Source organism: Motacilla alba, chromosome 2 (assembly GCF_015832195.1).
Source record: "Motacilla alba alba isolate MOTALB_02 chromosome 2, Motacilla_alba_V1.0_pri, whole genome shotgun sequence".
NCBI lineage: Eukaryota > Metazoa > Chordata > Aves > Passeriformes > Motacillidae > Motacilla > Motacilla alba.
Window position 1 is genome coordinate 20,268,311 of NC_052017.1, and position 24,473 is coordinate 20,292,783.

At 40.3% G+C, this 24,473-nt stretch overlaps 1 protein-coding gene across 1 annotated transcript in view; it reads left to right on the top strand.

Moving 5' to 3' along the window:
* Positions 1-7,430: 7,430 nt before the first annotated feature.
* The window catches only part of CUBN (cubilin), a 142,694-nt gene continuing 125,651 nt past the window's right edge, over positions 7,431-24,473 (top strand). The window contains exons 1-13 of the mRNA XM_038127092.1: positions 7,431-7,673; positions 7,822-7,951; positions 8,278-8,370; positions 9,339-9,377; positions 10,128-10,229; positions 11,109-11,212; positions 14,795-14,921; positions 16,376-16,544; positions 17,284-17,415; positions 18,583-18,678; positions 19,229-19,350; positions 21,490-21,676; positions 23,440-23,558. Coding sequence (XP_037983020.1) covers positions 7,555-7,673; positions 7,822-7,951; positions 8,278-8,370; positions 9,339-9,377; positions 10,128-10,229; positions 11,109-11,212; positions 14,795-14,921; positions 16,376-16,544; positions 17,284-17,415; positions 18,583-18,678; positions 19,229-19,350; positions 21,490-21,676; positions 23,440-23,558 — 1,539 coding nt within the window. The 5' untranslated portion in view covers positions 7,431-7,554. The remainder of the gene's footprint in view (positions 7,674-7,821; positions 7,952-8,277; positions 8,371-9,338; positions 9,378-10,127; positions 10,230-11,108; positions 11,213-14,794; positions 14,922-16,375; positions 16,545-17,283; positions 17,416-18,582; positions 18,679-19,228; positions 19,351-21,489; positions 21,677-23,439; positions 23,559-24,473) is intronic.

Below are 24,473 nucleotides of genomic sequence, written 5' to 3' on the forward strand. Positions count from 1 at the left end.
ACTTCAGCCTGTCTGATTCTCCAGGAGGATATTGACCACTTGGGCTGTTCCAGCTGTAAAAGAGAAACGGAAATGGTTTCTCCTGAAAGTGCTCTGGACAAAGCCCTAGAGAAGGTGAGGTTGGCCTCTGTCCTCACCTGGTCACTTGTACTACCGAAATGGCAAAAAAGTACTGCTGTTCTGGCTACTAAACTGCAAAGAGCAGGTGTGGTTTTGCCAGTGAACCATGGTTACCTATACCCACAATGGTTATTGTGTAGATTTATCAGCCAGATCAATAACTAGTATCTGTATGGTCTTGTTCTTAGGAGGAATGTGGTAGTATGAAGATTTATTGCTGTCTAGTATGTTTCAAACATTGGTATGAAAACAAAGGATATCTATTTGATAAATAAATTGGAATTTCCTTCTGCTAATTCATTTAAATAGTCTATTCATTCTGCTTCACTGTAGTAATATTTGGAAAAATATTACTATTAACAATTAATCTTCAATTCCATTATGTGTAGAACATAAATTAATGCTTTATATGCCACTTGTAAGTTAGCAGTGTTGTAAGTGTAAGTTGAAATGTACCTAGCTTCACCTAAAACTGATACAGTAATACAGAGCCTGTTACATGTGGATAGTGAATTTTAATTCAATGTGATTGTGAAGACTGAATCTATTTGCTAATTTGAGCTATTTCTGAAGGAAAAAAAATTGAAATTATTCAGAATTGTAAATACATATTTGTGTATTTTAGCCCTGCTAACCCTGTAATACTAGTGCAGCTAAATTGAGTGACTGCTGCTTATCCCCTTGGTTTGTTATTAATAGCCTGGTTTACTGCGTTCTGTTGGGTTGTACCTGCTTGACCTCACTTGATGATCCTGTTGCTTCCTTTTCCAAGCAGTCTCCTAATCCTAAGTACTTTGCAGTGTACATCTTTGCTGTACTTTGCAACTTCAGCTTAAGCATTTTCACAGCAATGAAATGTGATTACAAAAACAGCTGAAAGGTGAAGTAAAATCTGGAAAACAGCTTTGGAAAGGGAGGGAGATTCCCAGAATCTGATTTTTTATTTTGTACCTCATTCATTTGCATGTCTTAATTACATTTCATTATCTGAGTGAGGTAATGTGTTCCCTTAAATTTGAGAATTGCCACTGAGAAAAAGGCTGTCATACTTGGTGGTGTTATATTTATGTAGTCATTTTTGAAGCTTGCAGATTGACTTACAAAAATCTTCCCTATACCAGCTAGTTTGTGTCTCAGTCTGGAGTTTCCCTGTACTCATGAAGAAACCTGTCTAGCGGCAAAATTACTAAAATACCATTTATTTAACGCAGTGAGTTTGAGTAGGTTTTGGTGCTTGAAGTGGAGGTGCATCCTTCCATGCAGTAAGTGTAAGGCTCCTGCCCAGAGCCTTTTTTATCTCACTTTTGACTGACAGGAGAATTATAAGGATTTTCAAGAATCTCTGTATACAGTCTGGGAAAATATTGATTTGTGATAGCTATTTCTTAAATTTAAACAAGGGAAAACCCATTTTGGTTTTGACAGAGGCATTTCAATAGAAACCTGAACAGACCCAATACTTCAATGACTATACAATTTGTTTTAGCAGTTGTCACACATTTCTAAAATCAGTGGAAAATTTATAAAATATTTGTTGCTTCTCAAGGATGAAATATTCAATTCTCAGCTCCTCCTTTGGCTCCTCTTCTTGCTGTTCATACTAAAGTTTAACACTTGAATGCTTGTATAAATACTGAATTGTATTTATTTTCCTTAGCAGTTTAATATATTTTGTCTCCTATGTGTTTACAACCACTTAAGTGTTGTATTTTTTCTGCAAGTTATTTAAAGAATATGACATATATAGTAAGGATTTAGAGGAGATTAAATAATAATTGTTTCAGAGCACTAGCATTTCTGAGCAGTCTTACATAAATATTGTATAAAATTGAACTGATCAAAGAAGTACCCAAGGAAAAATAATGTGAAACCATGAAAAAGTAGACATAGAGCCCAAAATTAATTCCAGTAGCTATTTTCTCTTTACCTGTGCAAATATGAGTATTGTAGTGTTACAGCCTCATTAGGGGAAGTTTATGAAATACTGAGTAGTGATAGTATGTCAATTTAAATGTTACTGTGAACAGCAGGACAAGATTTGTGTTACTTTAGTAGATTTTAAGGTTTGGGGAATTTATATAGCCATTAAAGAAAATAAATAGGGGCCCAAGAGGGCCAGGCAGCCATCTGTGAAAGTAAGACTACTGGATTGTTCTCTTTGACTTTCTTCCACCTGGTCCTGTTGACAGTGGGAGGAAGCTGAAAGAGGAACCTTCTCAGGTAAGAGCTCTGGTGAAACTAGAAGCAGAATTGGAAGGGTTTAAATCAACTGGAACACAACACTTTTAGTGAGAGAGTTGTTGGATGTCAGATGGCCACTTTGGTTGGATGCCCTTCACTAGGATTAGCAAAAAAGTTCCTGAAATCTCCTCCAGGGAGGAATGTCTCTGATTTTAGATGCAGGAATACATCCTGAAATCCCAGCTTCAGTAACTGCATGTTTGTCTTGTGCTTTTGTCCAGGCACTGGGCTGTTCTAATAAAAATATTTTTAAATTGCCACCTGGCGCTTGGAAGCAAAGAATGTTGATGGTACTGATATATTTTCTCTTAGGTAGATACCAATAAATAGTCTTGATTAGTTCAAATGTTTTCCCATATATATTTTTAAAAATAAATTAATCTCATTCTGTTTATAAATAATACATTTTAAATGGGATTTTTCTCAGAATTAGTATTTTTATAGGCATTTTTACTGTGTATTGACCACAGTTAACATATGGCATTACTCATTCTTTGCACATGTGTTATAAGATGAAGCTTGTGGAAAAGGAGAAGATTGGACGAGTTCATGTAAGAAAAATCCTCTGGAGCACTGAGTAAGTAGATTTCTGACTGAACAAGTTCCTGAGCAGCAGATAACTGGAGGCCAAGAGAGTACCTAGGGGAGGTACTGTATATGCTCACCCCTTGGTGTACCCTTCATTTCCTGTCTGCCCTTGGCCACTGTTGGAGAGTGACCTGGATGATCCACTGACCTGGAGAGATCTTTTCTAGCCCAGGATGATGACTCTTATTGCTTATTTTATATGGTGACAGAATGCCAGTACTTGTGACCACAGCCTCAAGGCACAGCAAACACTTTACAGACAGAGCTCAGACTGAGCTTCTTGGTGAAAGCCAGCAGTAAAGAACAGAACGAATCTGAGGGAGGTTGTGCAGCCAGGTCCATTCATGGCTTTAGGGTTGTTAGTGAAGAAGGGTGGATATGCTAATGGAAGTCCCTAAAAATAACTCCAGTGTTTAACATTAAAGCAATTGGAATGTGTTAAAAGGACTGGAATAATCAATAGAAAAGAATAAAGCCAATATAACTGACTGGAAGCTTTTCAATAACCTAATTGCAAAAAAGAATGAAATGGAGAATAGGAAGCATCAAGGTGGTTTATAGAAACAACAAGGTGTAGGAAGAAAAACCAGAAAGACAGAAGAACTAAAAGAAAAGTCTCATAAGGGAAGTAAAAAACTAATGTGTTAAATCTTGCTTGTGATAAAGGAATCCAGGGAGAATTTGGACAGTAGATCAATTTCAGCTTAAGTAGTTAACTAAATCAAGACTCTTATCTTTGTCGTTTGCTATTAAAAACTGAAAAACTCAATTTCCTGGCCAGGTAGTTTGACTTCATTACCAGGTAACTTATGAACTTCATCAACTGTGTTGAGGAAGCAGAATCTTAAACAGGTGGCAGAGGGCAGAATGCTGAAAAGAAAAAGAAATCCTTAAGGAGGGGTGTGAGAAATGGAGGCTTGCAGCAGCTGCAGCCCCTGGGGAAGGTGCTGTGGCCCTAAAACTCTCAAGACACCCATGAAGAGAGGGAAAGACTGGCAAAAGCTGCTTGTGGGTAGGGAACAACAAAGGGAATGTTATTTTTCAGAGTCACCTATGTTTGATGTAAACCCCATCGTTGCTGATCCATTGTACAGGGCCTGCTACCAACTTTGTGCTTGGTTGTCTCAGAGCTGTAGGGACACATGGGAAATGCTGAGTTCAATATGGAGCTGGGTTTACACTATGAATTTGCACAGTTATATGGAGGTAACAGTATGACTTCATATGTTGTGTCTCACTTTTGAACTCTAGAGTATTATTAGAAGGAGGAAAGATCAAAGAAGATCCAGGGAACTGAAGATAGAAGTACTGGAAAATATGAGCACAGCTGAGGGAAAACTTCTGTAAATGTGCTCTACTTGGTATTTAACCAGCAATGGACTGGATTTTGAATTATTTGCAAATATTTAAGTGATAACATTGAATAGCAGAGATCTCTAACTTTTTTTTTCATCCGTAGGAGAAAAAAAAAGGATTATTTTTTAGTCTTCCATTAAAAAATTAACCAGGTTTGAATTCACACCAGTGGCTGCTCTTCCTCCATTTAAACAGGTAACATTGTCAAAAACTCTCGTCATGTCCATGCATTTGAGCTACTTGCTAGGAGTAATTACTGCGTATTGAATTTTTGGCCATGATTTGGATCAACTCTTGTCTTCTACACCAGCATCTTTGCATTGCAGGCACATACTTCTGGAGAAATAGAAGAATACCACCATTTCATTTCACACAGCTACACAAGATGGTGGTAAATTGTAGTTCTTGCTAGCACAGGATGAACTTCAACCAGAATTGGAGGCAAGCACTCCATTACTCTTGCCAAATCTGCACACAACCTATGCTCTTTAGAGCCATTTTCTGAGCCTTCATCTTAGGGAGGTAATGAATGACCTGTCCCAGGAGGAGAGGTTCATTCCAGCTCTTCTTGTTAGAAAAAACAGCCCTATTCTTGTGCCAGAAATTTGTATGTTTTCCATTATGTTCCTCCAAAAATGATGTCTCAATTCAATATATTACAGTAATTAGAAGGTGTGGACCTACTTCTATCCTCAAGAAGGTTTATAGATTTCTCAATCTGGCCAGCTGAGGTGCATTCACTAGGAATAAAGACTAAATTAACTAAAATCTGGAAGGTCTAATGAAATGGAAAATAGCGTGTCATGCAAATAGGTGGGTGTCCAACCCTCTCTTTCCATCCTATAATCAGTGCAGAGTCAAAATCAGCTGGTCCTCAGGCCAACCATTTTCTAAGCTATAAAGCCTGCAGGAAGAGAAGGTGAATTTCTTCTTGTTTCTTGCATTTCCAGCCTTGTCTTCATCCTTAATGGTTTATTGTTCACTGATTATTGGTTTATTTGAGTTAATTAGTTGGAAAGGGAAGCCTGAATCGAAGGCTGACAGGCAGCAGAGAAAGGCACTGCATACTCAGTGTGCAAAAGAAATGTAGAGAGGAAAGGAAGGATTTTGTGGGCCACAACCAAAGGCCAGGATGGAAACTGTCAGCATACAATGGACTTTGTGAAATTAGGTTCCTGGAGTACACAGACATTCAGCCAGCCTGCTACGGAGCGCGGGTGTAGTTGGCCCAGAGTTTTTCAAGTTGACATCCAACTGACAGTTACACAAACTCAGTAAACTGTTAAAACAAAGAGAAAATCAAAACAAAAAGAGAAAAAAATCCCCACCAGACAGACGTCAAAATCGACAGGAAGAATGTTAATGAGCACTAGTTTAATGGACAGTGCCAGGATACCCAGAGGCAGAAGGTGTCTGGTCGACTAGACAGAAATATTGATAATTTGTCTATGCTGTCCTATTCCTGAACTAAGGATTCAGAGCAAAAAGCATATTATTAAATATAAAAAAAGGTAGAGAGACATATTCTCAGTTGATATAAAAAAATATAGCTCATGTTCCTACAACACAATTCTGTATTTTTATGAAAATATTGTCCCTCGTGTTGGTAAAGGACGTCACATGGAAAATTTTCCTAATGTTTCTCTGTTCTGGCAGGAACAGCTGACAGACTCCCTGCTGCAGAGCAGGTGAACATACACAGAGCTGTCTTTCTCCTTCCTCACCAGTAGGTACATGGGATAGTCTGTCTCCCGTGGGCTCAGGAGGAGCTTCACCGCGGCCCTTCCAGATCCCTCAGCAGCAGCAGTGACTGTTGGGTCGCCTGCTTCACAGCCAGTGGGAGCACAAGGAACGTGGTCGCAGGCTGGTGCTGCTCTGAATTCCAAGGTAAGTTTATGAAAACACAGATGATAAAATATAATACAAATCTAGTTTTGGGGAAAATGGTGGGATTCATCTCATACCACCTAAGACACTATGGTACTCACAGGGAAGATCACATGATCTGTGGCAGCGCCACAAACATTACCTGTCCTGACTTCACATTCATGTCCTCAGTGTGCATCTGTCTCCTTTTGAGATGACATTTGTATTCTTTGTCACCACATTCAATTTCTTCCCAGGTTGTTTTGAGCTCATAATGCTTCCATTTGTGAAAGCTGTAGAGTTCATTCAATCCCCCAGCTCCAGGGAAGGTTACACATATCTACGGGACATCTGTAGGTGACAAGTACAAACTGGAGCAGAAACTAAGACTGGGTAGGGTTAGGAAACGCAGGAACTCCATGGCTTCCAAGAAGGTCTGGTGCTTAAAGAATGCTGGTGTTACCTACAAGCAAGAGCAGCTACAACTGTTGCTACTCTTTCTCAGTAAAGTTTTGAAATGTGAGCAACCTGAATAAGATGTCTACTAAGCAAAAAGGAAAATCAAAAAGAATGGTGGTGGACCTGGACATCAGGAAGCTCCTAGCATGAGGAAAGAAAACACGCAGAGAGCTCCTCTAAGGAGGAAGAACAAAGCACAGCAAAGTCTTGTGCAAAGGAAATATGGAGACTCTGGCAAAACCAAAGGGGACATGGGACATGGAATCTCTCATGGCTTTCAGCAGCAACAGCCTGAGCTTCAGCATTTGGGGACTGAGTCACCCTTGAGTCAGAGCAACCGTATTCGGTTAAAATTGTACTTTGCTGTTGTAATCCATGGCATGCTGTTCAGTACTGCTTACTTGTTTGTGTCATCTGCCCAGTAAATTACTGACTGGAAGCTTCTCTTTCAATACAAATATTCCTTGCCAGCCACTGTGGGTTTTACATTTGGGGTGGGGGAATTTTTTGGTAACAATTTAGGTCCTTTAGTGCTGCCAAATAATCTTTCCTTCGCTCTTGTGATGCAGCACGTGGGAGAGCACTTTCTGCAGGTTACAAGGTGCTCAGGGACACAGGGGTGCTCAGCTGTACAAAGGGCAAAGACATAGTGATAAAATACAGGCAGATTCCATTTAATGATCTCTCAAAGCTCCTGAACCCAAAAGACAAAAGGAGAAACATGCATTTAATGTCTAGGGGATTTGCATGTTGTCAATCTTTAATTAAGGTATCCAAGATAAAGTTCACCCTTGCAAGACAAGGCAGCAGAATGGGCACCTTGTGAACCAGGAGCTGTGTGAGAGCAAAGGGCACCTGGGCTCACAAGAGCCCAGTCCAGCACTGGAGGTTTCACTTCAAGCGCAGGACAGCTGGAGGAGAGCAATGCCTTGGGCTCCTCCTGCTCCTCGGCTCGTGCTTGTGCTGTTATTGCTTACTGGATTGAGCTGTGACCAAAACCACCATGAAAAAAAGAGGCAGAAAAGAGCCACTTATGACGAGCAGTAAGTACCATTGCTTGCAAATGCATTTTTTGGGATGGTGGCCTGTAAGTGCTGGTAATGGGGGCAGAATGGCTTTACTACAGCTCCATTTTACTTATTCATTGGCAGATATGTGTGACTAATTTTTTTTTTTTCCAATACACAACAGGCCTCGTTTATCCTCTGAGCAGGGTAATTTAGTGTTCTATGCTGGCTCCAGCAAAAATATTGAATTTAGAACTGGACCACTGGGGAAAGTAAAAATTAATGAAGAAGACCTTACGGAACTTTTTAGTCAGGTGATATAGTTATTTTCTCTTAATATATTTTCATTTTCATACATACTACATATTAATAGTTAAATTGTTTTTCACAAGTGTTTGATGTGTTCTGCATTTTATTTTATATTATCTATATCAGCAGTCTAATATGAAAGTAAGCCATTGCAGACTTGTAAAGTAATCATGTCATCACAAAAGATAATTAAAAGATTAAATTGTGTATGTAGTAGAGCTCTCTGTATTTAAGTGGACTTTATAATAGTAAAGTTATGCAAGGACTAAACTTTCCTAAGCTTTTAAAAAGTCAAAGTTTGTTTCACATTATCTCTGTTGTTTACCTTTAGGTTAGAGAGAGTAGCACAGAGATTCAAGAACTTAAAAAAGCCAGTGGTGCTTTGCAGAATGTATCACAGCAGATTACTCTGCTGTCCTCCAAGGTGAGCCATGCTTTCATGTTATCCTCCTCCAGCATTCCCACGTTTCCATTCCTCACACTAATATTAAACAATTTGATTCATTTTAGTATTTCTGCACCCAGTTTAGGGAACTGGAGTAGAGTCCCTGTTTAATATCAGCCTGGAGTCTGTGTTTAATTTTGAGATAGATACTTATTCAGTAACTCCGTAGACAATGGAAATGTTTTCAGTTACTGTGATTCTTCTTTGTTCATTGTCAGCAGCTGTATTGACTATGTCCTCTAATACTTGTGAATACATTCTGGGAATGGACCATATATGTTTTCATAGTTGTTACACAGACATGCCATTCCATAGATAAAATGGGCTATAGGGGTTTGCAGTGGAAAGATAAGACCAGCACAATAGTTTTGTCACTTCCCTGCTTCTGAATTCTTTTTTTCCATGAATTCTTTTTTAAAATGATTGCCTGATTTAAGTGTCTTTTGTTACAGTGTTTCCACAAGTTCCTTATAGGAAAATACTTTTATAGTGTAAGAGACCTTCCTTTAGGGAAATGCATCCATCACATTCTCTGATTCAGTGTCAGCTTGCTGTTTGTGTTTACAACCCACTGAGATGTGGAGACCTTTTCCTGGCTTTCAGTGCTCTGTCCCTGACCTCTGTCCTCGTCACACATGTGAGGACTCAAGCAGGCCCACAGGAATATTCACATTCTTGGTTTTCAGCACCTGAATACATCTTTGCAAGACAGAGTCTTGCCTTGTGGATACAAGCTGGGACATATTTAAGCTGTCATTTTCTGCACAGCCAAACCTACCAAAATCTCAGTGAATGGGGCCTCATTTGGATCTGACTGTCACCTGGTTTCACATACCAGCTATTTTCTTTTCTCAGAGGAAAGTATTTTGTGAGTTTACCAGCATCCAGCAAGTACCTCTGTGCTTACTCTCATACTAAGCACAATGTAATTCACGTTTCTTTTGCAGATCCTGAGTCTTGATAACAAACTTCAAAGCTTACAGCAGGTAAGTAAATGGGAAGCAAACTAGAGATCAGAAAAGAAAATCTCAGCCCCAAGTAAATAAAGTGAGGTTTCAATGATTAAATAGCTAAATGATTTCTTTCCTCTCATGCATTCCTCAGGAAAACTTTTTTTGGTAACAGAAAGTAAAAAAAAGCACCAATATTTGTGGAGGAGGTGATATGCCTTCTTACAAAATATGAACTGTGTAGGAGACTTCATTTCTTAACGGAAAAACACTTGTACATACAAGAACAACCAGTTGATACCAAGGAGAAGTAAACTTTTCCTTCACTAGTCTTTCAAGATAAAGACCAGAAACTCAAACTGCATTTTTATTGTACTGGAATTAACTAAGTTTCAGCTGTCGCCTGCTTGTCCAGTGAGCTTGTGACAAGCTACACCTGCAGGTACCAGTAAAAACAATTGTCAGATGAAATAAAAAAGACAAGATAACCTTCCATCTAGACTCCCAGTCTGCTGCTGAAGAACTGTCTCTACTAATATTTAATTTTTACAGGTCTATTCTCATCCTAGTGCTTGGCCATTCTGTGTATGAGCAATCACAGCATCATTATTTTGTAGAGGGATAAATGAAATAGCTCAAAACTTTTACAAATCAACCTTTTAAAAAAAATGGAGGGCAGTTCAAGAAAGAATTTGGGGGAAGAGAAAAAAGAAGGTTTGTCTTCAAAATAAGTGCTAATGGAACACCAGCTAAGCAGAAACCTCATTTTCTTTTCTGGCATTTCAGGATATCCAGAGGAGAGCCTGCAGTAGTAACCCCTGTAAGAACTCAGGGACCTGTGTAAACTCACTGGATGGTTTCTTTTGCCTCTGTCCCAGCAACTGGCAGGTGAGTCCTTAGCCTCCTTGACTACAGAGTGTGTATTTCAGCTTAAGTCTGCTTCTAGCTCAGTGTGATTGCCTTGCAGCTCAGCATTTCGGGCTGCTCGGGGTAGAGTGAGGTGCACTGAACAGCAGAGCAGCAGTACCACTCGTTTGCTTCTCAACACTATCAATATATATGTGTAAAAAAAAGAAGCCCAAAGCATTGGGCAAGCCCTGCACTGTTACATGCAGGCAGTGGCCCATGAAGTCAGAGATTCTTGGCAGTTCCCACAGCAGAGAATTACTCTGGTTTTTGCTGAGCACTGAACTGAACTGCATGCCTTGCTGTTGACCTTACACAAGGATAGAGAGAGGCTGGGGGAAGGGATGGATAGGTATTCAGTCTTAAACAAGTAAGAAAAACTGAGAGTGTAAATAATCAGTGCCATTCTGAATTTTTAAATTCCAGAGACTTTACTAGCAAATGCTTTAATGGTGCTATTATGTGCACCAGAGATGGAAATGTTATATCTTCTTCTCAAAGGATTTAAACTCAAAAGTTATCCCAGCAAGATTTGGGTCAAAATTTATGGGCTTTCCTGATAGGAAGAGTTTATAAGAAAATTTTCTGAGTTTTTTTCTAGTTGGAAAGTGAGGTGTTGACAAAAATGTGCTGTTCATATGCTTTCTACATCTGAGATATTTTATCCCCATCTGACTGATAGCAAGGGTCACAGAAACACATCTGAAAAATAAAGCTTTGTTATTGTGTTTCATAAGAGAATCTGTGTTGATAACAGCCCATGGTTTGTATATCTTTGAAAACTATATTAAACATTGGGTCCATGGTTTGCTTCATTTCTTGGTTGTTTGGAAAATAAACTGGTTTTCCATTTCATCTTAGGGCCCCCTGTGCTCAGTGGATGTTAATGAATGCCAGATTTTTGCTGGAACAGCATTAGGCTGCCAGAATGGAGCCACTTGTGTGAACACGCCAGGCAGCTACAGGTAACTTCTCACAACACAAATATCCCATGTAGAATACTCTGCTATTTTTGTACCCCATATCATGCCTGCAGCACAAGTTCTAGAATTAAGTCTGTTTAATATCTGTGCACTATAACCCCTTGCAGTCTGGGAACAAATAAAACCCTTACTGCACTGTACACTGAGCCCACTGCAGACACAGAAAGGCCTCCAAAGCCATTTCCTGCTTTGGCACAAGAGGAGCAGCAGGAACCAGATCCATCACACAGCCGTGCTGGGGGAAAGGCTACAAATTGAGGACTGGCTCCAGTGACCCAGCCCCCTGTCGCAGGTGCAGCTGCTTTAATGGAAATTTCCTGCACCATGGGGTGTAGCTGGAGCAGTGAGAGGCTCATGCTGGGCTGTAACCAGCACTGACCAACATGCCCACAGAGCACAGCCACATGACCATCCTTCTGCTATCACCTGCCCTTGAGATCAAAGGGAGATGAAGGAGGTGATCACCCTTGATCACTGGTGTTCCTAGCACACTCATTTGGACAGAGCAGGGTGCTAATAACATCAAGATAAGGGGTGCAATCCCCATGCAGCCCATTCACTAAGGCTTGGACTTGATGATCCTTGTGGGTTCCTTCCGACTCAGAATATTCTGTGAAATCAGAAACAGTTCTGTGAAATGCCTTCATCCCCTCCAAAAACAAAGGCACTGCTGAGACAGCAGCAGAGCAAGGAATGCACAGTGCTGCCAGGCAGAAAGGGAGAAGTGCTGTCTGCAAGCAAGGGGGTGCCTGGGCTGCCTGTGTGCTGGGCCCCACACACATGAGGCCTCTGGAGCATATTCTTCTCTGGCTGTGCCCAGCTCCTTAGGAAACATGCTCTTGCTTACAGGGCAAGCCAGCCTGAACATTTTGTGTCTCATTCTCCAAAATGTCAAATAATCTGCTAAATAAATAACTCTCACAAATAATACAAAGCTACCCCTGTGCAATGGGCACGCACACGCTGGAGAGCGTGCCACAGCTTTCTGCAAAGTATTTTGTCTCCTGCTTCAGCATAGAAATCTTAGCCCCCACAAATATTTGCTTGATGTAACACTGGCTTATAGTGCTTTGTCAGTTCTTGGAAGAACCTCAAAGGAATTTCTCCTGCAGTGCTCCTCATGCTTCAGCATTAACAGAGTCTGCTGAGGTGTAACTGCTGTGTGATGCTTCCTGTAAGCTTTAATTTTATTTTCAAGGATGTTTCTAGCTTGTCTGCAACAGATATTTGTCAAGGAAACAACAAAGCAATCTGCCTTTATTTGTTTCTTACTGTGCTCAGAGAGGTACCAGGTGTGTGACTAAATTAAGGTTTAAGGTCTGCTGTTCTCGCAAGCATTGTCATTGTGTTAATACAGTCACGCTTCCCCAGGTTCTTCCCTGGTGTGCTGCTTGCCCTCCTTGGTACTTACTGAATCAATACTTCATGGAATGAACTAAGACCTCTTCTTAAATCATTGAAACCTTAATATTACTGCTTTTGCATCACACACTCAGGATTATTACATAGTCCCTTCCCAAGTCCATTGTACTATCTTTAGTCTTCCTTACTGGCTTACTTCTGAGTGCTCCACAGATGCTAAATCCATCTTCAGGCAGAGCATGACATCTCTTTTCTGCAACTGTGAGGACATTGCTGCTAAGATTTCTGGGGCTCAACAGCCCAGGTCACTCCACTAATGCTCTGGCGTAGTTATGTACACCATTGTGGACTGCAGGGAAAGAAAAGGGTAATACCTGACTTTCCATAGCATGCAGAAATAATACTAGGTGACTGGAAGTACTGGATTAGGTACCATTAAATGGAGCATAATGCAGTCTTCACCCCTTGTTCATATTCTTTATCTGCATGGTCTTCCTGTAACTCAGGAAAGCTGAAATACGCAGGAAAAGAGCAGGTATCCAGAAACACCTTCCTCAATCAAAATCTTAAGGGGACACTCTATCAGTTGGATGAAAGGCAGAGAAAGTCCTCAAGTCTATCAGACTTCTGTGTCACAACCAAAATAACAGGGGCCTCATCACAACAATCCATGTGTCATGTGATGGAACCACGGCAGTGCCAAGCAGCAGTGCATCACAATTTGGCTGAAGTGTCTTGCAGTGTGACCTACTTCTGAAAGCTCTTCCCTGAGAAACTTCAGATGGGTAGCAGATTAATCTTTGCCAGAGTAGACAGGAGACAGTGCCATTGTTCTCCTCCTTTGGAGACGGTCAGATTGCCTTGTTGAGTCCATTGAAGTTGAACATGAAGCTCTGAATGTACTTTAGACATATAAAAGTCATCTGGTTCCCTGACCTGTTGCCTCTGTGCTTGCCCATGCTGAGCTGAAGCACTGATGGGAAGGTGCTGTTCTGCTTGCTGTCTCTTACAATAAGGAGCACGCTGTCTTGCACTGCAGACTGCAGTTAAGCATTAAGCTGTTGTGGGGTTTTGAAGCCTAAGTTCATGTGGGTTGCTTGTCCTGGGTGCACTCTTCACTTACCTGCAATTGGCTTATCAAACTGCAATTTCAGCTGAGCATGTGACATAGTGGAAGGGACAGCAGCAGCTTATTTTATATAAATGCTTCAAGGTCCAGGTCAGCTGCACTAGAATACCCTGATTCCAATTCTGCAGAGAAATGCTTTTACAGAGCACTCTTCATTTGGCAGCTTAAAAGCAATCCAAGAAGGGTGTGTACCTGCCATATGTCTCTGCAAGCTCCAGACATTGCAGCACATAACTTGAATCCAAATAAGAGTCTCACTGTCATTTTATTGAGAAGCTAGTGATCGGATAGGAGGTTTTCTGTACATTTATATCTCTTTCAGTTGTATTTCAGAGCCTCACATTTTGTCTATGTGGAAATAAAGAGCCAGAGAAAAGGGAAACATTATCCGATGGCTTAGAAGTTCCCAGTTTTAGTTCCACCACATATATATAATGCTGTAACTGAGCTCTGCCCTATAAATAACAATGTGACAATAAAGCTGCATGTGACAGCTTTCAAACCAGATTCTCCCAGTAGAATGCCTTCTTTCAACCCACTGCTTTGCTCTTCCCACCCCATCAATTCCAAATGCCACCTCTTGCCCACTACACATCCCTAAATGCTGAGATGCTGCTGAGGCAGCAGCCGCCCATTGTTGTGGTGTGGGGGTGACAGTACCCCACTCTCTGAACAGGCCAGACATTGGCATTTCTGCACATGGCATCATATGATGGTCATAACTGAAACAGGAAGGTGAGGTGCTCTTTGACTGAAGTGGGGTTTCCATGCTCATGTTCTATTCAAGTCTTCTGTTAGACTTCCTTTCTGGATTTGTGCTTATGAATGTAACAAAAGGCTGTAGCTTCTTCCATAGGGCCAGACAGTCATGAATATACACAAGTCTCAAATGATTGTTGAGTCTCTGCTGAACAGGAGATTTGCCTCTCTGCATGATTATTAGCAGGATTGTCATAATAGGTAAATATATGCATTTTGTAAGGAACACCCCATAAAGTGGAGAATGGAAAAGAACAATCTTTAACAGTGGTAGAAAGACAAAATTTTGATTTTCTTTCCACTTTCACTATTAGCTGCTCCTGTACTCCAGAAACCTATGGGCGTCACTGTGCCTCGAAGTTTGATGACTGCCAGGAAGGATCTGAGAGGCTCTGTGGGAATGGCCTCTGTGTAGATGAAGAAAGGGATCAGCCCAACAGGGTAAGGAACAATGTATAAACAATGTATAAAGCACAGCATGAATAAGCAGCAAATTCTGCTCAGTTTGAAAAAACTGCATATCATGAATTGCTGCTGAAAACAAGAAAGGCCACTGTACAACATAACAGTCTCTCTGTTGTACCAAGGGTGGCAGAAAGAATCAGAAATGTCTTATGTCTTGTTAGAGGTACTTGTTACAGTATTAGATCTACTACTACATCCATAGGGAGTTGGGAATAATTGTTAATAAGTTGTAGTCTTATTTGAAATACAATGTTCTTACTGTTCATTAATTTGGGAGTTCTAAGTTGCTAGAATATTTTACTGCTTAAATGACTGAGAAGGACAAACATCATGAATCTTATTTTTCCTGGGAAAAGTGGCACAGTAGTGGCACATTAGTGCCAGAGGCCTGGAAGCTGCCAGGACTGCGTGGTGACTGTGTGGCTGCTGCTCATCCTTGGTGCTCCTTAGTGTCAGCTGGATGTGGGGTCTGACTCCAGGCATCTTTCCAAGCATCTGCACTGGATGGATGCTAGCACACACTTGAGTGCTCTTCTGGAGCAAGCCAGGTCATTCCATTTGGGCAAGAATCTGGGTACAGGGTGTTCACTCCAAAGGGACAGATGGACCATGCCAGCTTTGGCTCTTTCCACTGAGAGCAGCCCTCCAAAACCACCCAGCCAAGCTTGTGCTCCTTAATACTCCTGTATGCCCATGCAGCATTCCAGTCACAGCACATGTTTTCTGTGCTTTGCTATAAAATAATTTCTTTGCTTAATTTTTAGAAGTTTCAAAACTCATCACTTATTTTCTGCCCACTTTTTGTTGAGAAAGCTTTTCAAAAGCATTCAGTGTTGGCTTAACACTGTCTGTTCCTGTGACAATCAACAATAAAGCTCCCATTAGCTTTAATTGGACCAAAGCTAGATAAATGCTGAAATCTGGCCATTAGTAAAGACTACTAGAGAGAAAACAGTTTTCCTAAAAGAAAACATGTATTTGCATTTTAATGTCAGTGCTGCACATTGCATAGACTACCGAATAATTTGATTAAAAGAAAATAGCCAAGATTATTTCAGGTTGCTTAAAATGATCTCTTTGCCCTGGTTTAAAAGCAAGTTGATGACTTTTAATTATGGTTATGTACAGCTCATAATTGATCTTATTCTCTCTGGGAGCTTTGGGGTAAATTACAGATTTCTTTTATGAACATAATGAATGAGCCTGAGTTGCTTCCATAATCTGAAAAATTAAATTCAGAGGAAGAAATAGACTGAGAAAACTACTGAACCAACTTACAAAACAAAACGTACAAGCCATGTAATGCTCTGAAAGCTTTCTTGCTATAGTTTCAAAGTCGTTTTATGAGATTAACTCCTATTAACTCCTATTGCCTTTTTCTTGACTATTGCAAATGCCTTAAATATGCAATGTGATGTTTTCTCTGGCAGCCCAAGTACCACTGTATCTGTGATGCTGGCTGGATGTCCCCTCCTGGCAGCCCTGCCTGCAACACTGATATAGATGAATGCAGCCTCCCTAATCCTCCGTGTTCACAGGCTCCACCTGTGCAGTGCTACAACACTCCAGGCTCCTACAGATGTGGTCCCTGCCCCACAGGTATCTCATCCTTCCATGCTCTTGGGTTGGCTGGGGTGGCAGAGGTACTGCTGTCTGTGTATCATGAGCACAGACACAGGATGCAGATGAGCGTAACTCCATTAAATGCTTTGGTCTGTGTTCCAGGGAATAAATGCAGGTTGTGTTTTATATAGGTAACACAGGCAGTGGAGTCTAATACATGATTTATCTCATCCTAAACTGAGCATCTAAATAGGTTTCATGTACTTTCATGTCCATCATGTCCTGTCACCTTCACATAATATGTCTGCAGTACTTTCATGTCTGTGTGTTTCCTGCCCTAAGGAAATATAAAAATCTGATTGCTCCCTCAGACAATACTCTTCCTGAGCTGGGCAGGTGGTGTCTATAGGAGAAGTTTAAAAGAGGAGAAGTTTTAAAATATTTAACTGAAGTTGCAATAAAGCTTTGCTGCAAAATGTACATACATGCACCTACCTGACCAGAACTGCATCCTCTTTAGGTAAAAGTGTGTTTGAATCTGAAATATCCAGAATACAGTTAAAATAAAACATTCTTGTACTCACATCTCCAGCCTGTTGTATTTGAAACCTAATTTTCAGACTGGTATTAATTTTAATCAATTATGAGAGAGACAGGTCTACCCTTGTGCTAAGGAAGTGCAATTCAGTTGTACTCTAGGAAAAGATTTGGTCAAAGAAAAAACCAAAAAGGCCAGGCATTTTCTTCCTGATGTCTTTTCTGTGCTGCTTTTTAGGCTGGCAAGGAAATGGCTACAGTTGCCAAGACATTGATGAATGTGCAAGTAACAATGGAGGCTGCTCAACTGCGCCGATGGTCCAATGCATCAACACAGCTGGATCATTCCGCTGTGGGCTCTGTCCACCAGGTAAAATGGGTTTCTTGCTGATAATACTATGCAAGGGCTTAAAAGATGAAGATTCAACACATACAAGCCTGTTTTGCTGTACATTTTAGAAGCTGAAAATTGGTTTTCTACACAATACTGTAATACAGAATGCAGAGTCTGAGTATATTCAAATTGCTTCAGCTATTAATGAACATTGTATAGAGTATGCCTCCAAAGAGGATCCTCTGAAATGGGTTTCTCTTGTACTAGGTAGCTGTTTTCAGTGTTATAGCGTTGATTTGGTGAAGCACTTCCTTTATAAGATCATTAATGGGAAACAAGGATTGCATAATTTTGGTGGTAATTTCATTGTCTGTATTAATTGAAGGAGTATCCTGTGTGCCATAAACCACAGACTGTATTGTCTGCAGTAAAAAAAGCCTTAATAATTGTCACGCTCTGAATGCTGTCTGAGGAGGCAGTATTTCCACTGCAGTACAGCTCAAGCAGAGGAAGTTGCAACGTAGGTGTTTATAATTTAGGCTTTATGATTTTAAATGCTTTCTGAAACGTATGGGATGAATACTAGAAATATAGCAGGAAAAAGTCTTTCTAATTGACTTTTTGATTGCTATTTAAATGGCAGTAGACTGCAGGTAGGGAAGACTCCCAATTACTGAGTGCTGAAGGGATATCACCATGCTGGAAATGTGGCCTCAGACAAGTTTTGATGATGTCAGCTCTGGCCATAAAGAGCTGTGCTGCAGTGCTTTGGTCCTCCTGAACGTCCTGAGAGGATCTGGGTATTGTGTTTGAGATCCAAGGGCTGCTCTGGTGTGCAGGAGGAAAAGGTCTGGATGTGGTTAAGGCTGACTGGGTGCAGATGTGTAGGGAGGGCAACACATGGTGGCTGAGAGACATGGGCTTCTATGGCCTCACTGACTTTACCTATACTTGACATACACTAATATATCTTTTCTTTCTGCAACTATGGAAGGATTTATTTACATACATCCCTGAAATGAGGGAGCCACAATAAATACGCCAGGTTTTACTTCAGCAGCTATCTCAATTCTTTCTTTTTAACTGCAAAAGACTATGATTTTACACCATGAATTAGTGTTTTGCTCACCAGTTGATTGTTTTACTGTCAATTCCCAAAGAAAATGGTTTGTTACAGACTAACTGAGATTTACCTCTGAACAGGTTATGAGGGAGATGGACAAACATGTACCCAGGTTGATATCTGCTCAATAAATAATGGAGGGTGCCATCCTCTGGCTACTTGTACCTCAGCTCCAGGTATGATGCTTTCTTAAAGATTGTAAGGTAATACTAGCATGAATCTCAAGGAGGACCTGGTTAGGATAAATCCACTTTCTAGAAACATATCTAGATTGCAGCCCCTTTGCCACAGTCAGCTTTGCCTCATGCAAAGGATTTTACAGGCAGGTTAGCTAAAGCCAGCAGACTTTTTCACAAACACTGACAGAAGTAGATTTAGGCTCCACCAAAAAGAAGACTTTATGCTAAAACTGTGGAGACGTTCACCATTTCTCTTTGATGCAATTTTCCAATTATACAGCTGCTTTTACTATTCCCCTTCCCATAAATACCCTTCCACTACCCCACCCCGTCCCATGAGGGTGACCTTGAACTCTCAGGTACCCATAGCAAAACAACACTAGGGCTCTTTCCATGTTCAAACTGGGCACTGACCAGGGAAAATGTCAAAAGATCAAGTAAGTTAGAATTATATTAAGATTCTCCTTCAAAATGCCAAGGACATTTAGAGACATTGGTATTGCCATTGTAATAGAATAATGTTCTGTGTCTTGTCTTATCTCCCAAGGGCCCATGGCACTTTGTTCCTGCACATCTGGGTTCACTGGAAGTGGATATGGGCCGAATGGGTGCTCTCCTCTCAGTGATATCTGTCAGCTGCAAAACCCTTGTGCCAATGGGCAGTGCTTGGTAAGTGCTGGGCTCCTCACACGTAGTGACAGCACTGTGTAGTTATAACCAGCCAGGGAGACTTGCTGAGAATGAAGGCTGAGTGCAGACATACTGCTGGGAATGAGGCAAAGTCAGTGGGGATTGCAAGGTCAAAGGATATACCTGAGGAAAGCAAAGTGAATTTCAGGGCACACAAGCCATTTCTTTGTGTGTGAAGCAGAGGTAGCAACCTTGGCACTAATGGCCTGAGAATTGTGTTTGGTAGCCCACTCAGCCAATGGAATGGTGACGGGAGAGAACTGTTCTTGGTGGCACAGGAAAGTAATTTACCACCCTGGATCATGGAGGAATTACCCATGATAAAGGAACCAGGACCTCTGCTGCCCTTCTACTGTTAATATCCAGCAGAGTTAGTTATGAGTTCCTAGTCTGATCTTGTGAGAGCACTCCTGGAGTCTCAGGGTGTTTATATGAATGTGGAAAGGGTGCTTCAAAGGAATTGGTTGTGTTGATGGTAACCAAGACTTTTGGACCTAAACTGATTGGTGGTATGAATTCAGTCTCATGCACAGTGAACATTTAATTTATCCTCATGGACCCTATGAAGGCTGTTTTGGCTTCCTGAGTGAGGTGTGCTGTGCCCTGGAAAGTCCATGCTGCAGACCTGGGGTTTTTGTTGTGGAGGATATTTACTATGGTGATTTTGCCAAAATATTCACAAATGCTAATTCTTTTATTGCAGTAGAGTTTTTTCCCATTTATCCCCATTAGGCTGCAGATGTCCTCCTATTGGTTGTCCCTGGAGGCACAGGGAAAATGAGACATAACATATGGATTTGGCAGTGTTAGGTTAACAGCTGGATTTGATGATCTTAATGGTCTTTTCCAAGCCAAATGTTTCTATGATTCTGTGGTGTATTACCTCTTGCTTTTTCAATTTTCTCTGTGAAATGTGATGGTCCTCTCACACTCCACTCCTTCCCAGCACTCCTTGCTCTCTATTGTGTAGGTATCTACTGAATACTGTCTTCACTCATATTCAAAGATATTTCTAGAGCCTGTTTGGCCCAGATCTTATCTACTTTTTCTGACTATTTAGTTCATTTTAGTCAATCTATTAAAAGGTATGACATCTTCCCCTAAATATATTCTAACATACAACAGTGGGCAATCTTGGCTACAAACTAGTACCTGAAGATAATTACACAGATATTTAAGTCATGTGACTACAGAAAGATCTAATAAAATAGAGAAACAGCACAGATATATTTGGCCAGCATCATGACAGAGAAAATAAAATTTCAATTAAGTATCAGGCAACGCAGATCAGAAAACACCTTCTAAAATAACATTCAGAGCCCTAAATATGCATCAAAACCCTCTTCCATCATACTGAAAATCTCTTTGGGACACAGAGGGCATGAATAGATACTAGAAAATCAAATAGAGACTGCAATACCCTAATTACATGTCATCAAAGATGGGATTGTAACTGGTACCTGGGGCCATGTTCTGCTTTACCTTTAAAGATTGTGTCTATAAATCAAGAGATATAAGGTAAGAGAACATATGAAATTAAAACAGTTACAGATATAGAAAGACTTAATTATATAGAGAAGTAGTACAGGTTGCAACAATGGAAATGGGAAAGAGACATATAGAATAAGGAATAAAGCTGAAAAGGTGGTGAAATTGTTCCCCTTTAACATTCCTCGGGATGAAAATGGAGGTTAACAGCCCACATAACTGCACACAGACTTCTGGAGAAAGGTCTTGAAAGAAATTACTCATTAACCAGTTATCTTGCCTTGCTATTTATAAGGTTTAGGTAATGTGATTGACTTGATTCTAGCATGATCAAACAGTTTTCCGAATGGCTAAAAGGGTATGGATTTTGATCTTTATGAAAGTAATTTGAAAGAGCCCTGCTAAGAAATAACTTAATAGAAAAACCCAAAGAGATAGATAATCTAATTATGATTTATGTTTATTTTGGTATTCACCAGTGACCATCAGGGCCAAAAAAATCCAAAGGTTTTATTTCTTTACTCCAGTATTTCCTCATAAATTAAGCACAAATATCAGTCTGTCTGCCGACTCCATTGATTTCTTTAGCTATTCATGCTCATAGTTTATTTGATTTCTTTGTGTCTGTAGGCAATGATCTCTGGCTATTTCTGCCTGTGTAATGCAGGCTGGACAGGCCCTAACTGTACAGAGAACATTGATGAATGTATCAGCAACCCGTGTCAGAATGGGGGCACCTGCACCGATGGGGTCAATGGCTACTCCTGCGAGTGCACCAGCGCCTGGACAGGACCACAGTGCCAGACTGCCCAGCAAGGTACAGCCAGAACCTCCTTCCCCTCCTTCCCTCCTGGGAAACGGGACAGTGGGCTTCAGCGTGTAGGTGCTTGGTGCGTGGCATTAACGTGTCGATAAGACCTGAGTTATGATGTGAAAAACAGCCCTGTGTTTGGTGGATTAGAGGTCCCCACCCAAATTCCCTCCAAGTCAGAGTTTTCCATGAGCTTTGTTTATAGCCGTTTTGTTTAGCAGTAGGCACGCAACAATGAAGTTGATCTTCAGGCCCACTGGCCTTGGCTAAATGCCAGACATCTGAAAATCAGATCTCTGTTCCCAAGAAAGTTGTCTGGAAAGCTGGTTGGGAAAGAGGATCCAGTATAAGGAGAACAAAAGAATATACTGATGTTTCTCTTGTGTGCATATTATTTCATCTGCTATGAAGATGAAAGGTCCTGATGTTCTTAGTCAAGAGGAAAAAGCCAGAAAAGGTTTTCAAACAAAAATGTAATGAAAGAAATGTTAGGCATGAAAATGGGGGAATCCCAGTTTTATACTGACTGCAAAGTTTTCCCTTTTCCTCCTAATATAATTTCTTCTTTTTGTTTGAGAACTTCTTTTGCTATTAATTTTAATTAAACAAGGTCAGGATAGCATTCCAGTGAGTCTAGTGTCCCTGTGACAACAGTGGCTCATTTTTACTGTAGATTGCTAAGAAGAAAGCAAATTACATTTTAATGTAATACAGTATGTAAGACTTCCACTGATCCCCTGTGAAATCCACTCTGGTTTAGAACTATTTTAGGCTTTTTTCTATTTTCATGAAATATCTAACTAGTAATGTTTTATTATGATTAATTATTAATATTTTATTATGAAGTCCACAGGGGAAAAATTAATTTTTAGCCATTCATAATGAAGGGATAGAAACCCAGTTTTTTATGCAGTAAGGACTCATACTGTACCACCTGTTCTTTTACTTTTTAATCTAGGAAAAATAATGTATTTTCTTTCTTGATCATTTTTAATCGGGTAAGGTGAGGTGTTTTAGACAGACATTTCAAATAAAGTTATATTCTTTTTACCACTTCTTGAAACAAAACAGTTAGGTGTGAATTGGCTTTTTCTTTAGCATCAGTTCAATGTTAAACTACAGGTGCTTAGTGCACACTGTAGCTATATGTGCATTGCATTTTGGCTGCTTTACAGACATATTTTTCTGTAGCTGTTTGGGGTTCTCAGTTCTCAGTTCCCATGCATTGAATGGTTCAGTGAGAGAACAGACCATGGTGCATCATGAGAGGGATTATCAGGACCAGAAATCTGAGCAAAAAGAATAAATGGAACAATAAAACCTCCTGAGGATAACTTCTATGATGTACCACTTCTGAGAAAGACAATTTTACATCATGTAACTTCAAAATGCAAAATGTTATTTCATTGAAGGGCAAAAATCTAGAGATTCAATCTGAAGGTATCCTTCTGGAAGCAAAGCATTTTATGGACTATCATGAGACAGAACCAGTATCTTTTGGCACTATCTGCATGTTCCAACTGACATTCTTTGTTCTTTTTCCAAAGCCTATTTTTCTTTCAGGGAATTTGTGCTTTTCTGAGATGTCATTCCACTTGAGAGGAAGTCCTAAAGATCCTTTTATAGAAGTAATTTTCAACATTGTTTTAAATGTTTAAGAGGAAAAAGCTATGCAAAAAAAAAAAAAAAAAAAAAAAAAAAGCTAGGTTTTGTTTTAGTCTGTAGAGTAATAGCACAAAATCTGTTTAATTTTCCCTCTCTTTTTGCAGTTTGTGGAGGATACCTCTCAGGCTTGACGGGCACTTTCAGTTACCCTAACAACCCAAACAGCCAGTGGTACAGCAGTGGGGTCAGCTGTGCTTGGGTTATTCAGACTGCTCCCAACAAGGTAAAGTGGAGTTCAGCTAAAAGAAACCCTCAGTCTGTAGGATCCCTCAGCTTATCAGAGCAAACATGACTATCTTCATGCTACATGTGCTCCTATGTTGTGATCCAATCTCCTCAGAATAAATAGTTCTTCAAAAGAATAAATTTTAGTTCCTTACAAGCCTTCAGACTCCTTAGCCTAAGGATTTGCCTGGGTTACATCGTCCAAGCTTATCCTAAGCAGCTGAGAGTTATAGTTTATTAACCTACTCCAGCTACACTGTTCTACATTGCTTTAGAAAGTCATCTGTCAACGGATGCATAAGCAAAGCTCTGCTCTGATGGGCTCCACAGGTGGCTCCTGAGCTGAGTTGGTCAGAGCCGGGTGCTGACAACACCAAGGCCGTGGCTTTGATCCCCATGAGGGCCAACTCTTCACTTACGAGTTTGACTCGATGATCCTTCTGGGTCCCTTCCAGCTCAGACTGTTCTGTGATTCTGTGACCCCAAAACAATTTCATGTTTCTGATATCTGAGTACAGAATTGTAGAATGCTTAACTCATATTGTCAATGCCTTTGTGTAATAACAGCATCTGATTTTTTTTAAGGATTGATTTTTAACTGTTGCACACAGATGTATGTTCTGATTCTGATCTGCAACTAACAATTCCACTTGTGTTATAAATAACTACAAAATATGCTACTACATAATTTAGCATTAAATTTCTTACTTGGGATCTAAATATTTGATGTATTTTTGACATTTTGTGGAATGAATTAAGTTATTTTATAAACCAGTGCTTTACAGTGGTTTCTACAGCATTACATGTCATGTCATCAGCCCAAAACTAGGGAGCCACCACTGTCTTCAGCAGAGCACATTACAGCACACCAGTGAAGAATCTAAACAAACTTAAAGTTGTGCATGCCACTAAG